Below are 16,927 nucleotides of genomic sequence, written 5' to 3'. Positions count from 1 at the left end.
TGCCATGTTGTTATTCTGCTTGGCAAGAGTGATCGCAGTGGAACAGTCAGGATTTTGTCTTTATTCTTGCAACTGTATTCTTTATTCAGTTCTACACAGCGGTGTAGTTTGAGTACACATATGAAGAGTGGCTGCAGTTAACAGTGCAGTAAGAAGCATCGGCACAACAGTGTTACTGGCAGACTAGTGCTGTATAGACTTTGGATAGAAAAAAAAAGGGACAGAGGGACAGAGAGGACAGGGAAGATTCACAACCCCACCTCCTCCCCCATCCTCTCCTCCGCTGTCGTTGGTCCTTGCATCGTCTTGGCGCTTGATTTTTTGTTTCTTTAGGGGATGAGGATGGAGAGGAGGAGGAGGAGGAGGAGGAGGAAAGGGGAAGAGTAAACATTTTCTTGAACAGTTTGAGTATGTTGACAGGGGAGAAGGGATGGATGGAGGGGAAGGAGGAGAGAGTAAGAGAGGGAGATAGAGAAGAAGGGATGAGTTCAGGGGAGAATGGGGTGAGAAGTAAATGATGCTTTGATAATTTAATAGTATGTCTCTTTCTCCACCCAGCCTGCAGAGATGGAGAGGAGAGGAAAAGAGGGAAACAAGAAAAAGAGAAAGAGAGAGGAGTTACCTTTTAAATTTGACTGACATTAAGACAAAATATTAATTACAAGGATAAGGTCCTGGATGATGATATCCTTCAAACTGTCTGTGGTTGTATTAAAAATATAAGTGATTCATCTATGACCTTTGTCATGACGAATATCGTTAATTTCTTCTTTTGTTTTTTACCGTTTAAATCCATACCAGCGAGAAATTAAAATCTGTATAATGTTATTATAATGTCATGATCATCTGCTACAACTGTATATATATATATGTATATATATATATATATATACATATATATATATATATATATATATATATATATATGTACTGCATTTTAGTGGCAGCCTGATGAGGTGAATAACACTATTTTGGGCAACTTTCAAAAGTGCGTACTGTTCAAAAAACATTTAATTTTTAGTTTGTTCAGTGCACCTCTGAATGAACCTACTGTGCAGCTGAAATACTACATGTATACAAGTGTGCATGTGATCTTACCTCCAGGATTTCGGCGAAGGATGAGTTTTCGGATCTCATCATAAACAAAGATGAGGAAACTGTACGGGAATGCACAGAACCACCAACTGGGCCTGAGAGAGAAGGGAGGGAATGATGGAGAATGAGAGCAGCACCCAGGTCAAAACTGGGAGACAGTGATAAAGAACAAAGTACGAGGGCTGAATGATTCATTGAATTCAAATTGACATCAACATGCAATAGAAAGCTGTTTGCAAATTGCAAAAGCTAACCAGAGTTAGCAGAGTATGGGGCTGCATGTGCCCAATGCTCGAAGGGTCATATGAGAAGGAGAGTAGACGAGGAAAACAACTGTACTATGCTACGCACAAGCTTTAGGGACTTTAGATTAATGAACTGTGATGATGTGTTACTTACTTGAGTGGGTACATCCGTAGTGCCAGGTCCATGCCAGGGCAATAGGACAGGAAGGCAGCCAGAGCTGTTTCCTCAAACAGGCCAAAGATCAAAATCTTATTCCTGTGAGACAATGAGTGCAGAGAGAAGAGAGTTAATCACAGTACACAGGTAGTAGAGAGACGAGGGATGACGGTAGACAAAGAAAGCAAAGTAACAGATCTGCAGATAGTGAGGAAATGCTAAATAAAAGATGTGTGGGGAGGAATGAATATCCCCTGCCACTGAGAAGACTTTAAGGGTCAGTGGACTGTACCAGTTACTATCTAAATCTACTTTTGGACCACAGAATGGTTTCAAAGTAGATTCCCTGCAGGCAGAATTTGAGGACAGCTGTACAGTAGCAGCACCAGTTTTTGAATTTGTGTGCCTGGACAATAAGTGCTGCTAGCAGAACAGAGCAGCAAAGGGAGAGGACAGATGGGGTAAGAGAACCAGACAAGATGGAGGGAAAGAGGGGAACACAGAAACATATGCCATAAACTGGGGCTATAAATTAAAGGTGAGTCAGTAAAACATGGCTCTCTATTGACATCTAGTGGCAGCTGTGGAAAACTGTAAGAACAAAAGCAATGCCTAGTCGCCTCCAAAATCCTCATTCTTCTTTCTCTTGAGATTAAATCGATTAAATAGATTTTTTAACCCATTCACAGTGATTTTTTGACTCACTTCATGCCCTGCTGGAACACAGAGTTACGTCTGGTCTTGCAGATGATGACATCTGCCCACTGCACCACCACAATACTGACGAAGAAGGCTGTGTGGCAAGTGAACTCCACAATCTTACGCTGCTCATAGGTCTGTAATGAGAAACAGGAAGAGGCTCAACACATTTTTTGGAATTATTCAAAGATTACTGTCATTTAATTAACGGCAAAGAAAGTATTTGGAAGCTTTGTCTGACACTTTCATCCTTCAACCATGCAGAGTAGTACAGCAGCACTAATAAACCTCACTTGCAGCCATGTAGATTCTGACCAATTAGAAGATGCCTTACAGCGTGGGCTCTGTCTGCGCTACTTTGTATGAGTAACCCGATATAATATCTCAACACGCACGAGGGGAATGTATAAATTAATAAACAGTCATTTTCCATCAGGAAACTGAAACAGAGCGCCTCCGTACATGTGAACATAACTGAAGCAGGAGATGACTGATATAGTGTCAGCCCACTCATACCCATTGCTGCCCGTAGCTGTCCTCCAGGTCGTTGGTGGAGCGGTCATCCCAGTTGAGCCGGATACCAACAAGCTGAGATGGCAGGAAACCATTTTCAGCCATGATGACGAAATAGGCGAAGAATCCACCAAGAGCTTGGATCATACCTGCAGACACAGACACATTGAACAGGTTTACCTGACAGTGTACAATCACATACCCCCATAATATTAGAGATCATTATAATGTGATAATACACTTCAGAAAAACTGCAGAAATATCTTTGGGTTACCATCTAGGTATGATGCAGTGTGTCATATGTAAAACCACATTTGTGCATTGGGACAGATTTGGGGCCAAAAAAGGCGACTGAACTTTCTGCCATGGTCTAACATGTCTATAACAATTACACCTCTATCTAAAAATGAAAGTACTGATGAATTATTGCTGAGACACACATCACCTTTCAACAGTGTAAGCTGAACAAACACAGGACATACCAATCTGTCCATAGGCGATGCTGATGAGTCTCTCGTTGACCAGTTTGTCCCTCAGTGGGTTTCTAGGCTGGCGCTTCATGATGTCGCTCTCGGCTGCTTCATAGGCAAGAGAGATGGCTGGTACCTGACGGAGGAGATAGCGAGATGCATTGTTATTTATGGGTGTATTTTACTTTGGTTTATTTCAACAGGCAACACTTTCCAAGCATGAAAAACTGGACTGGTCCCATACTGCCACCTAGTGTCCTTTTGATGTACATGCATTTCAGGCACAACCTTAACCTTAACTTCAGAGCTATCTTTAATTTATTGTGATGCTCAGTGATATCAAGTGGTATGCCCATTTATGATGGAGGTGCCAGGTAATAAATGTGTTTAATGGGGGCTTCTGTTGCAGTTCATGTCTATCCAGTCTGAGGGTTAACAGTGAATGAGTATTTGTTGAAGTTTGCTATGTGGACAAGCACAGAAATAAACCCCACCACCTTCCACAATTTCCTTTCCTCATGCAGTGTTTAAAGAGCCAGTGTACAGCATCACTGGTTCTGCTTCATTAAAATCACCACAAATAGTATTCACAATCTTGTTCTTTCAAATTCTAAATATTCCCAGATTTCATTCCTCCAATTCATGTTATGAAGCCCAGCTTAAGTTCAATCAGAAAGACTGTGTTACATTCCTAACTGACTCTCACCCCCCCTCATACTCTTTTAGTTCAGCCAACCAGATTTTGCTGCCATATCTTTGCTGACAAACTTTAAATCTGTTTCCTCTCTCTTGCTGTCAGCTGTCTTTTCAGTGGAATCCGTCATGACTGTCCTCCATGCCATTCACTTCCAGTTCATCATTTCAAGCACCCAGGCCTGAGCTCACCAGAAGCTTACTCCTCTTCTCATCCATCTAGATCTCAGCATCCTCTTCATTCATCACCACCACCATCAGCGTCTAAACTCCATTGGGGGGTATCCTACACTACTCACAGCTTCTCTGCCCCCATTGATAATATGATGACACTGCGATGAGCTTTGCCAAAGACTTTTCTCATTTATCACCGCTATTGTGCACATGTTGATAAATAATTGTTCACTCTCCTGATTGAAATGTTATTTATGCAGCAAAATTCTTACGGCTGAACACCTGTGTGTTGCCCTGATGATAATTACCAGGAATTTCTGTGTGTATTTTGCCACCTGAGTACCTGTCTGACATGTGCAGTTCACATGTGTACAGCTGAGCTTTACTGTCCATGCATGAGTGTTCAAAGATAAAGCATGTACAAGAGCTGAGTGTATCAGGCCACCTGTGACGGTAAAGTGGGTTCACACACTGGCTTCTGCATTTGTTTTGCCTGACTGGACATAAACACACTGGAGCTGTATGATACAGTGTGTGAGTGTCTCACTGGTTATGTTCGTATGTTGATGTGTCCCTTACCATGTCAGTTCCCAGGTCGATGCAGAGGATAGTGATGGTGCCCAGAGGCAGTGGGATGTTGACCAAGATGAAGAACAGGAAGGGGGTGATCTCTGGGATGTTGCTGGTCAGAGTGTATGCGATGGACTTTTTCAGGTTGTCAAAGATCAGACGGCCTGTCAGAATGAAGGTGATGTATAAATAATTAGAACTGAATGGAGGAAACCCTTAAATAAGAAAGATAATGGAAATATTACTTAATGTGAAGTCAACCTCACACCTAAGTCAACACTGCTAGCTTTTAAATACAGGAAACAGTGATATTAACTCATTAATGTAGCATTCATAAATGAGGAAAACATGTACAGTGCCTTACAATAGAATACTGTCTAATGTTTTATAGACTATTCTTGCCATTAAATCTTATATTTTGTCACCTTTTTTTCACTGTACCCTCTATTATTCACCTCCTCTCTGCAGCCCTTTTTTCTCACACTCTCTCCGACTGTCCCACCTCTTGTTTCTCCCTCACCTTCTTCTACTCCAGTGACAATGGAGGCAAAGTTGTCATCCAGCAGGATCATGTCTGCAGCCTGTTTGGACACGTCTGAGCCGGAGATTCCCATGGCAACGCCGATGTCAGCCTTCTTCAGGGCAGGAGAGTCATTCACACCATCGCCTGTCACAGCCACGATGGCACCCTGACACATTCACAGTTTGCATTACGATTCTTTTTCTTATTACATCCACTTGTTTGCAGGTGCATATGAACATTTACCTGCATGTGCAGGTATTTGAATGTGTGTAGGGACATTAAGTGTACCTGTCTCTGGCAGCCTTCTACAATGATAAGTTTCTGCTGTGGGGAGGTTCTGGCAAAGACGATCTCTGTGTGGTTCCTCAAAATGTCATCCATCTGCTCCTGACTAAGATCTTTCAGATCTGTACCGTGGATCACACAGGCCTTGGCATCCCTGCACAACACAGTTAAAGCAAAACACTCATGTACACTTTTGTATAGCAAATCATAAGAGCTACTGTCATATAAAGGCTCTGCAAAATATAATCTACTGTATACAATGATTGTAACAGTCTTATTTATCTATCTCATCTATCCCAACTTTAAAATTTCAGTTTCTGTCTAACCTTGGGTTGACCTGGCTCACAGGGATGTTGAGGCGTGCAGCAATGTCTTCTACTGTCTCGTTGCCTTCAGAGATGATGCCCACACCCTTAGCAATGGCCTTGGCTGTGATTGGGTGGTCACCAGTCACCATAATAACCTGAAATATCGGAGGAGGAAGATGAAAAGGTAGGTGATGAAAGGGAAGGAGAAAAGACAAAATTTAGAAACAAATAAGAGGAGACAACACCAACAGGTGCATGTAGAACAGCAGGGATAGGATGTGAAAGGAAGTAGAGGGAGTGCATGTGCAAAAAGAATTCACCACATTCTAGGAAATCAGCTAAAGATGTGCGTGACAGTCACCCACAGCCTTCACTTCCAGGTGGGTACTATGATCTGTTTTGCAGGCCTTTAAATGGCAGACTCAAAAGGTGCCCACCTTGATGCCAGCAGAGCGGCATTTGCCCACGGCATCAGGCACGGCAGCACGGGGAGGGTCAATCATGGACATGAGACCTACGAAGCAAAGGTTGTCTGTCTGGAAGTTGACATCATCGGTGTCGAAGGCAAAACCTTTGGGATACTTGTCCTCTGGCATGAACATGTGGCAGAAACCTGGAGGAATCAGGGACAAGTGATGTAAATTCTACGAAATTTCTTGAGCTGTACAAACAGCTCCACACCGTACAGTTATTTGCAGGATATATCAAAACTTTCTTGCTATGTTCTTATTCCAAATCACAACCTTTTGATAAATGACCACCGTTTTCCTATCTTCTATCATTCTTACCCAGTACTCTCTCTCCCAGTCCTCCCAGTTCCAGATAGGCGTTCTGGAAAGCCTCTTTCATCTCATCGTCCATGGGCTGCTCCTTGCCCTGCACCATGATGGTGGAGCAGCGGTCGAGGATTCTCTCTGGAGCTCCCTTCATCACCAACAGGTAGCGGTTGTCATTTTCATCCTCAACTTCGTGAATTGAGAGCTGATGGAAACAGATGTTAGTGTTAGCAGTAGAACCATTTGAGAAGTTTGTTGTGTTTCCGCATGTTAACTACAAATCTTTGTCGATCATCTGCATCAGTTATTAGGTGCATGAGTAATCAAAGGGGACAAACCTGGTACTTGTTGGTGGAGTTAAAGGGGATCTCAGCCACCTTCTTGTTCTTGTCCCTCATGGCTTTGACGGCACCACAGGACAGCTCAATACACTTCAGCAGGGCTGACTCAGAGGCGTCACCGGCCACCTCACGCTTAAGAATGGGCAAAGATTCCTGGCCAGCCTTGAACACAGCACGGTTGCACAGAGCAGCAATGCGGGCCAAAGACACCCATGTTGTAGAGCTTTTGTCAAAGGAGGAGCCTGGAGAATGATCAGAAAAGAAGGAACATTTATTGACAGGTGTCTCATCCTCTGCATTCACCCTAATCTTCAAAAGAGATTTTCAAAAAGGAAGAGTTCTGATTTGTATTTGTTGTCCGAATAGTATTGACCAATCTTGTTTTAGTGGCAGGTAAAGTCCATGTGGAGAGCAAAAGAGATGGAAAGCACTGGCTAAAATACAATCTTGGAACCCATTCTCTGTCATCTGATGACAATTTAGCTTTGTCTTAGCTTTGTTTTAACCAGTTTATCTGTATTCATATGTTTTTGGAAATTAGCTGAAATGTTATTTGTACCTGTCTCACGTTGCTGATTGAACTGTAAACAATGATTGGTGCATGAAAGAGTAAATCTTGGCTGGGATATCTACCAGCTACACTGAAACTCCAAAACTACAGGCCATTGCCCCCAGAGGCTTTATCGTTGTCAGAATGATAGCTGATTGGTTCCACAACTGCATTTACCCAAGCGGGGCAGCCATCTCCTTGTCCCACCTCAACTACTACCAGGCAATGTGCCGTTTACGACACGTTCCAGAAATTCTCAAGATGCAGGCAGGTTAACACTTGGTTCACATGGGTTAAGCTACGCCTTAAAAACTGCCAGTTGTTTGTCTCCTTCTCTGGTGCCGTAGAAAGTATAGTGCAGCAAGAGAGGACTCAGAGAACAAAAGATTCCGACTAGAGTCTGGACTTAAAATCTGAATCTGAATCTCTTTTGTCCTCTCTGTGCAAGTCCTCCCTTGCTGCACAGTAATAATGCTGCCATAAAGAAACTAAGGTCATGATATTCTTGATATCTGGAGGGGAGATTTGATTCGGCCGCATGAAAGAAGGAGGAAGAGGGAAAAATCTCACCAGACTGGTCCTCGGTGGTGTCGGCCTCGTGAATCTGGTTGTCGAACCACATGTGTGCCACGGTCATCCTGTTCTGGGTCAGAGTGCCCGTCTTGTCAGAGCAGATGGTGGAGGTGGAGCCCAGAGTTTCCACAGCCTCCAAGTTCTTTACCAGGCAGTTCTTACGAGCCATTCGCTTAGCAGTCAGTGTCAGACACACCTGAGAGAGGAGAGGCCAAAGAGACAAGACAAAAAGAGAGGAGTGGCAGAGAGGACATAATAGCAAGGAGAGAAGGAAAGACAGGAGAAAAGGAGTTGTTGACAACAGAATAAGACAAAAGGAGAGAATAGAAACAAACCAAAGGAGACAGAGAAAAACATAATTAGTATCTATGCGGTGAAATAACAGCACAGATGAACATCTCAAGGTGCTAAACTGACTTCTGCCAATGAGCAGCCACATCAGTGCCTATTGTACCTAAAGCAACCTGACACCTGGAGATGTTCATCCTGCTCATAACAATGCTCCTATATGGCAAAATGCACTAAAATCAAAACCTGTTTCCAAAAATAAAAACAGCCAAAACAGCGATGCAGAGAGAAAATGAAGCATGAACAAGTGAAGCGGTGAAGCAGAGCAGCGGTGCATTATGTCATCATGCCAAGTACGGCAAGACCCATGGGCCAAACAGAACTAGCCAAGGCCAAGCAGAGGAGGCCGAATTCAGTTTATGAAGCTGACTAGTCATTAGCCTAATATCATTACATTAGCTAGCCGTTGTCATTGCAGACAGCACCACGACTGGCCTGGAAAAGAGAGAGAGACATACAAAGAGAAGGATGGAGAGAGAGAACACAAACACATATGGGGCTGCTTTGGGAAAGAGACAGAAGAGAGAGAGATGGAAAGAGAAATATACAAACAGAGACAATACACCACCTTCACCACAGTAACAGGTACTAACACAGTGAGAATGCTAAAGCACACACAATACAAAGATACACACAGAGATGCACACAGGCATACAACAACATTACAACACACTGAAAAAACAACAACAACACAGGCACAGAGATATGAGAAGCAGGGACAAAATCAATCAGCAGACATGACAAGACAACATCAGCCTGAACATAATCAGACATGGGTGAAACTCCAAACTGCTTGGGGAATCTAGTAATGTAGTCTAGGAGTGCAAAGGAATTCTCTCAATCACAAAATATACAGTACACTATTGTTTGGACAGAAAAGTAGTATTCTTAAAAAAGACATTTCATGGCAACAACAATTTTATAAACATTTTAAACGCTGTTACTGTTTTCCCTGACTTTGTGTAGCTTTTAAGATTTCTCTAATATATGAAATACATGACATATATGAAAATAATGTTTGCACAGAACACTGGGAAATCAGTAGGAAACAAAAAACACACAAGGACTGCGAAGAGAGACAGACGAGAAAAACAGCTACAACAGAGGGAATCATACAGCTATCCAATGGACAACACACATGGTAGAAATGCTGAGGGTGCTTTCACACATAACCTGTTCAGTTCGGTTAAAATAATCACAGGTCGTCGCCTGGTTTGTACCATTCACTTAGGCTGGTGTGGAGGCTGTCAATCAAACCAAGTGTGCTTGAAAAGGTGGCTCCGTGTCTGCTGTTTTTTATTTGCAGTGTGAAAACAAACAAAACAGCCACAAGATTTTATGACAACAGATGCATGATTTCAGCATGATTAATCCATCTACTGATCATGAAATCTGCTCAGGAAGCAATCTTATCATTGATCCTTACAAGGCCCATAAAGGTTCCAATCATGGCAAAAAGGGCAAAGTCTCTGCAGATACAGACACCGTTACACACTTGCAGTTGGTCAAAGTGACGATTGACAAGGATTACTTTGTATGAGTCTATATATCCTCTTTTTTGGGGAAAATCCTGCATACTATATTAAACAGGGGTGTAACGATCCTTCAGTCCTTCGTCGATCTGGATTGATATATTGATTCAACAATCAATTATCCAATATCATTGATGCAAAATGAAAAAAATCGATCCATATTGTCATTTTTAGGTCACGCCTTTATTTTGAAGTTCTGTGTCACTGTCCAACAGCAGCCAGGAGAAAAACAATGAGGATGGCTACTTCATCATGAATACATCAGCAGTGTGGAAATACTTTCGGTTATTGAGAAAATACAGATCAACAGATGAACCACATGCCGTATGTAAACAATTTTGTTACCAGATATAACAGATGTACTTGCTACCACTCCACTAACTTCTCACTCTCACAACATCACCTGCCCTGTTTCAACAATGTTCAACTGAATAAATGTGTTTGCAGGCTGAAATTCAACTGAAAAATAATGGCGTTATATGTAATTTGTTAAGCTGTGAGTAGAGGGAAAAAAGTCCATGTTAATGATGCAGGAGACAACCGGCAAAACTGTCCAATCAGCAGGCTACCTCTCAGTCTGTCTAACCTCATGTTTACTCCTCTTGGAGAGTTTATAAAAAGTCACTGTGAACAGGAACCAGACCAGAACTAAATGCAACACGTGTCTTTTTTTCTCTCCACTGGATCCCGACGTACAGATGTGAAAGCACTCTTACATTCCTTTCTCTCTCACAGATGAAAAAACACAAGACAAACAATAACAAAAACGACCTTTACCCCAATCAATCAAACACACACACACACACGCACACGCACGCACACACACACACACACACACACCAGTTTCTTTTTTCTCTGCCTACTCACAGTGACCGTGGCCAGCAGTCCCTCGGGTACATTGGCAACAATGATACCAATGAGGAAGATGACGGCCTCCAGCCAGCTGTAACCCAGGATGATTGACAGGATGAAGAAGGTCACGCCGAGGAAGACGGCCACACCTGTGATGATGTGGATAAAGTGCTCGATCTCCTTAGCGATGGGTGTCTGAAGAGTAGAAAAAAAGATATTTGGATTGACTGAAGAAAATGAAGACGATGACTGACTGTTCTCACTGGAAATTTTTCCACCCAAATACATTTTTGCTTTTTACTCATAATGAAATGTAATAATGCTGACCCAGAACACTTACTAAACTTATCAGACTTCACAGATTAGCTGGTGTCTCTACATAAGGAATTAATTAAATAACTGAGCAACTGAACAATTACATACTAGGTGCAAAACAAGTAAGTGCTTTGAGTAAGCAAACTCCATTATCCAGCTTGTAAAAGAGACCATTATCAGATAATGAATAATAACAAGTATGGTACCTTGCCGGTCTCCAGGCCTGAGGTGAGAGTGGCGATGCGGCCCATCACTGTACGATCGCCAGTACACACAACAATGCCACGTGCAGTTCCTAAAAAACAGAAGAGAGGGAGCGTTTTTTTAATGTAACTTCTTTATGTGTTCCGGAAAAGACAAAAGAAAGAGAGAAGAAGAAAACGTGTAGACTGAGAGTACAGATGAATGCGTGGACAGTTGACAGGCTGATAATGCTTGAATGTTGCACGACTAAATGCAATGCAACAGTGAGTCCACAGGAGGGCGCCATAAATTATGGTTTGCCTTTTCTCCCACTGTGAGGTGCTGAGTGTGAGCTGCAGGGCGTCCCAGTAATATGATGTGATTGAGCAGGTAGGAGGTCAAATAGGGTCACACTCTAATGACTAATGATGCTGTGGCCTGCAATGAAAGCTAATGTGTAGCATCTGTTTGCAGGACGATCTGAGCACTGAAGCGGAACAATACAAACATACACATGCAGCCATATGAACACGCACACACACACACACACACACACACACACACACACACACATTAGAACTGTTTATGAGGTAGAGAGTGGCTAACCCTAACAGTTTATGATTTGTACAGTATATGTAATGAATATGATGGTGATAATGATGATGTCGGTGTTGGATAAAGCTGACGGTGATGGTGACGTTACCCTCGACACAGTTGGTAGAGAAGAAGGCAATGTTGCGGGTTTCCAGTGGGTTGTCATGGGTACAGTCAGGTGACCTGGTCTGGGGCTCTGATTCACCAGTCAGGGATGAGTTGTCCACCTGGACAGAGCAGGAGGAAAATATTTGGTAAGTGTGTGTGTGTGTGTGAGAGAGAGAGAGAGGGAGAGGGCAACAAAAAGGAAGATAAGGGAGTGGGTAAGTGGTTGAGTGCATTCATGATAAGACTAGGCACAAAGCCAGATAGAGAGACAGTGTGTGTGTTTCATGTGTTTTAATTTTCTTTATCCATGCTTGCTGCCCCTGTTGATTGTGTTACTCTTCAGATGTTTTCATAAAAATGTCATTCCCAACGAAACACTCTGAAACTGATTTGAGGCTCATCTAAGGACCTGGAGGAACACCTAAAATCTGTGTGAATTTATCATGAAGTTTAACAAGTGATCTGTGTTTGTCCTCAGTACCTGCACCATTTAGGGAAATCAGGACTTTTAGGTAAACAAAATAAATCTGAAATAACATCTCATTATCACATAGTGAGGATGCTGTGCTTATTTTAGTTAATAGATAATCCCCTAACACATCAGGTAGGTTCCAAAATGGGTGTACAGACACTCACTACTCACTCTCACACTCATCCTCTAAAGACACCTCACTTAAGGGCAGCTTTGCAGTGGGTGTTATTAAATCCTCATCCTCGGCTTTGTGTCATTACAGGAGAGCATCTGTGCCTGCAACCCACCTTGCAGCCGTGGGAGGAGATGATGCGGAGGTCAGCAGGGATCCTGTCTCCTCCTTTCACCTCCACCAGGTCTCCTGCCACCACCTGCTCAGCATTGATCTGCATCTTCTCTCCCTCACGGATCACCAGTGCTTGCTGTGATCAGAAAGAGAGGGCGAGCGAATGAGCGAGAGAGAGAGAGAGAAAAAATAAGTAATGCCAAAAATAACACAAGATATTTGTAAAGAAGCTATTTAGAGAGAGGTTAGAGAACAGGTGAAACAGCACATCAGTGTGGAGACTGAAGCAGTTGAAAGGTATCTCACAGATTGAGGAAAAAAAGAAATAGTGTGAAAGCTGTGACAGCATGATACTGTGGCATAAAAATAGATTTTCCCACCTAATAAACACCTGCAATACTTAGAAACCTAATGTAATATATATATTATGACCTGGCTCATTTGTATCATTCTCAAGTCTCTGCTATTTTAACTTGGGAGAAATATTTTGTTGGCATCATCCTCGAAATGTTTGATTGATACACTTGAAAAAATAATTTAAAGCATCACATGCCCCTTCATTGACTCATAGAATTCTCAGTTTTTTAGATTTAAAAGTTCAGTGTGTAGGATTTAGGGGGATATATTAGCAGAAATATAATATAATAATATAATAAATAATAATAAAGTAAGTATGTTCTTTAGTGATGATATTTTCTCTACCTTAGAATGAGCCATTAATATCTACACAGGAAGCGGGTCCTTGTCTACAGAGATCATCATGTTGCACCCCCATGTTTCCATTGTTTCCCAGTGTGTCACCTCACACTGGCTCTAGATAGAACCATTCTTATTGGCCATCATAGTTAGCAGTCCCTCTGCGACAAGAATGTTTAAACGTGACACTGCTTTATTCAGTGTTTTTACCAGTTTTAATGACCTGGTCTGTTTGTTTTGGAGAGGAAGAGACATGTGCAGATAACTTGGCTCCTGGTAAAAACCTCTTGCACAATGAACACTGAAGGAATTCTAACCAGGAGAAGTTTCAGCTGGTTGCAATCTGCAATCCTCACTGCTTCATACCACTAAATCCCCCTAAATCTTACACACTGGACTTTTAACAAATTAAAATATGCCTGGCTCTGAGAATCTAAACACAATGCGTCCCTTTGCTATAATCTTAAAACTATATGTACATTTTATTTGCTCAGCATTAAGACAAAATGATGAACGCTAAGAAATCTGACATGGTGGTCTTCAACACGTCTTCAAACAAACTCTCAAATTGGTTTTGTTATCTCTTAGTGTTTCTTCCGCCATCTTGCTCTTGATTTGCAAGCTTGTGCTAAAAATTTACGGTAAAACCCACTTGGAAGCTTAAAGTTGACATGTTGCAACTTGTGATTCTTTTTCAACTTCATTTTTATTTCATTTCAGCAGCTTATGCAATCATATATTCAATCTTGCCTGCAGTTTTTTCTATTTTTTGTACTGATTGTAATGGTTAGAGTAGACGAGACACAGACTAGATTAGTAAAAAGGAAAACTGGTTTAACCATTGAGTGTAGTGGCAACAGAGCAGATGGATTTATGACACAGAGTACACACCTGAGGGACCATGTTCTTAAAGGACTCCATGATCTTGGAGCTCTTGGCTTCCTGGAAGTAGGAGAAGCAGCCGGTGATGATGACGACAGCTGACAGCACGATACCCAGATACAACTACAAAGAGAAGGGAGAGAGAAAGATGAGACTTTCATGTTTAATGCAGAAATGAATTGATGGACTTCACCTTTATCTAAAAATGTATCAGAAACGGAAGAGAAGAAACAGGCCAGTGGCGAGACACAGACAGAGAGACTAAGAAAGATAAAAGATAAAAGATTGAAAGATAATGAGTGAGACATTCTGACATCACACACTGGGGTGTGAGAGGTAAAGGAGCTAATTCAGGAGGCTGAGGCTTCTGTAAATAACACAATCATTTGATGTTTTAATCCTGTATCTGACAGCAGCATGTTGTTTGATTTGAACTCAGACACCTGGAGGCTGTCCATCTGTTTGCACTGTACTCTGGTTGTGGTTTTATGACTATGTTCTATTGTCTCATGCTTTAATGGATCACCATTAGAAAGTCCAACTCCTGCCTTTTAAGCCGTCCTCTCATACAGCACTCCCATCTATGTCTTGTACCCTCTGACAGAGCTGTAACCAGTTATCACAGTGTGAATTTATATTCTGGGTGTGTGATACAGTCTTTGTAACTCCTGCTGACTCATCACTGTTGTTATTGTACTCTGTAGTATTTTGTCCTTTCATGCTGTGTGTCAGCGCCGCTTAGCCTCAGTCCTTGGCTCTACTCTGTGCTCTGACCCGACATGAAACAGTGCTGACCCATGAATGCCCTTCTCTTACCCTGCCATTACCAATGCCAGGAGTCACACGCTCCCCGTGGCGGGCCCAAAGTGGATGCTAACAGGATGGTGTCTGTCACACTAAAGACGGGTCGGCCGGCATGATTCAGACAAACGGCTGACACAACCTTTATCACTGACACAGCCACATCCCTGAGGAGTAGTGACTCAACAAATCTTTTTTTGAGTGATGTGCTGGAGGACAGGGAGCACACACACTGGCAGCAACTCACAGCTCTCTATGTTCTTATCCCCTCCAGTGGTTTTTGATATCTGGCCTCTCACAGGTACTGTACAAACATTGGTGGTACTGAGGATTCATCCTACCATCATTCATCCCTCCAACTCTCCACTTACGTTATCCCCAGCAGGCTCGTCCTCTGTGGCAGCCTGGATGGCGTAGGCCAGGAAGCAGAGGATGGCACCAATCCAAAGCAGGATGGAGAAGCCACCAAACAGCTGGCGACAGAACTTGACCCACTCTGGAGTGGTGGGGGGTGGAGTCAGGGCATTAAGGCCATCCCTGGCCAGGTACTCTGCTGCCTTGGCATTGGTCAAACCCTATGAGGGGCAGAAGGAATGGAGAGGAAAAGACAGAAGATGGATTAAAGAAGAGATAATGGGCAGAAGCAAGAGGGCAGTGGTGAGGTTGGAGTTACAGAAAGTGTAGAAAGGAAGCAGGAATGGAAGGACACAGGGTGGATGATGACAATTAAGATAGAAGAAGAGGGTAGAAAAAAGAAGGAAAGAAAGAAAGTATTGTCAAAAGAAGTTAAACACTATAAAATCTAAATAGATTAGTAAAGGAGGTGTACTGACTGGGATGTCAGTGTAAAGTGAATAATTGTTAATTAAATGTTGAATCATCAGCATAGAAACAATTATTAATTACTAAGTATTAAGTTGAACTGATTTTTGATCTGAAGTGAATGACTTACCTGGACAATATCAGTGCTGTATTTCCGGCAAACCTCCTCAACAGACATTTTGTGTTCCGTCTAGAAAGAATTCAAATACAAAGTAAGCTTAAACAACCGGTCAATTATGATATTAATTCAAGATGATATTCAAGATACATTGTATATGCAATCTAATGATACTATCGAGCAATGGTTCAAAGAATACACATTTTAGGGAAGAAAGTAATTCCAAGAAAATGTATTTATAATTTGCTAAATGGACCCTTTCAATTTAACTGAAAGAAGGAAATGAATTTAAATCACTGTATAAGATAGAGCCCTACAAACTGTCGTGTGGGTCTGTGGTTGACAATGTTTTCCCTATAATTGTACAGAACAGGAACCCTAGCCAGGCCAAAAAAAACACCTTTTTTTAAATGCCAAAAATAACACCAAATGTCCTCTCCAGTGTTTCCCCAGTATTCATTCTGCAGCAAAGCACCTTGAGTCCATAAACTCTGTTAAAAGTGTCTGTGGTTAGTTCACATGTCTGTAATAAAAGGTAGGACAAGTCCAAGTCCTAAATTCTTTCCCTTCTTTCATAAATATCAGTCTGTGGTGGATATAGAAAAAAAGTTGATCATTTTAGTACAGGGCTACCCAGAGCTTTACATCTGTCTTCTGGACAATATTTTTGGCCAACTACACACTTACAAAACAATGCCTGGAAGATCAGCTCTGCACTCAGGATTTCTGGTAAACAGGCTATGATACAGTGCTGGTTACGGTCACATAGCAACCTTAGACGCAACCCGCCTCTGCGCCCTGGAAAGCTGGCACAGAATAGGCACAAGAGTAGAAGGAAATAACAGGAGTAACAGCTTTGAAAGTGACATATTATATTTTCTGTTTGTAACGCTGGAGGATGGTAGTTGATTATTGAGTCTCATTCCCAGATTGTTAGATACCAACA

At 42.1% G+C, this 16,927-nt stretch overlaps 1 protein-coding gene across 1 annotated transcript in view; it reads right to left on the bottom strand.

Moving 5' to 3' along the window:
- Positions 1-387: 387 nt before the first annotated feature.
- Positions 388-16,927, bottom strand: part of atp1a3a (ATPase Na+/K+ transporting subunit alpha 3a) — a 31,837-nt gene continuing 15,297 nt past the window's right edge. The window contains exons 3-23 of the mRNA XM_049603242.1: positions 15,994-16,053; positions 15,413-15,616; positions 14,250-14,363; positions 12,664-12,798; positions 11,906-12,023; positions 11,226-11,314; positions 10,720-10,899; positions 7,970-8,168; positions 6,847-7,091; positions 6,521-6,713; positions 6,170-6,345; positions 5,751-5,887; positions 5,428-5,578; positions 5,137-5,305; positions 4,626-4,780; positions 3,192-3,315; positions 2,713-2,858; positions 2,203-2,333; positions 1,495-1,596; positions 1,099-1,190; positions 388-559 (exon numbers count right to left, since the gene is read on the bottom strand). Of these exons, the coding sequence (XP_049459199.1) occupies positions 531-559; positions 1,099-1,190; positions 1,495-1,596; positions 2,203-2,333; positions 2,713-2,858; positions 3,192-3,315; positions 4,626-4,780; positions 5,137-5,305; positions 5,428-5,578; positions 5,751-5,887; positions 6,170-6,345; positions 6,521-6,713; positions 6,847-7,091; positions 7,970-8,168; positions 10,720-10,899; positions 11,226-11,314; positions 11,906-12,023; positions 12,664-12,798; positions 14,250-14,363; positions 15,413-15,616; positions 15,994-16,053 (2,949 nt within the window). The 3' untranslated portion in view covers positions 388-530. The remainder of the gene's footprint in view (positions 560-1,098; positions 1,191-1,494; positions 1,597-2,202; positions 2,334-2,712; positions 2,859-3,191; positions 3,316-4,625; positions 4,781-5,136; positions 5,306-5,427; positions 5,579-5,750; positions 5,888-6,169; positions 6,346-6,520; positions 6,714-6,846; positions 7,092-7,969; positions 8,169-10,719; positions 10,900-11,225; positions 11,315-11,905; positions 12,024-12,663; positions 12,799-14,249; positions 14,364-15,412; positions 15,617-15,993; positions 16,054-16,927) is intronic.

The sequence above is a fragment of the Epinephelus fuscoguttatus genome, linkage group LG17 (genome assembly GCF_011397635.1).
Source record: "Epinephelus fuscoguttatus linkage group LG17, E.fuscoguttatus.final_Chr_v1".
Classification (NCBI taxonomy): domain Eukaryota; kingdom Metazoa; phylum Chordata; class Actinopteri; order Perciformes; family Serranidae; genus Epinephelus; species Epinephelus fuscoguttatus.
Note: the sequence above shows the minus strand (reverse complement) of the source record. Positions and strands in the feature narration are given on the sequence as shown.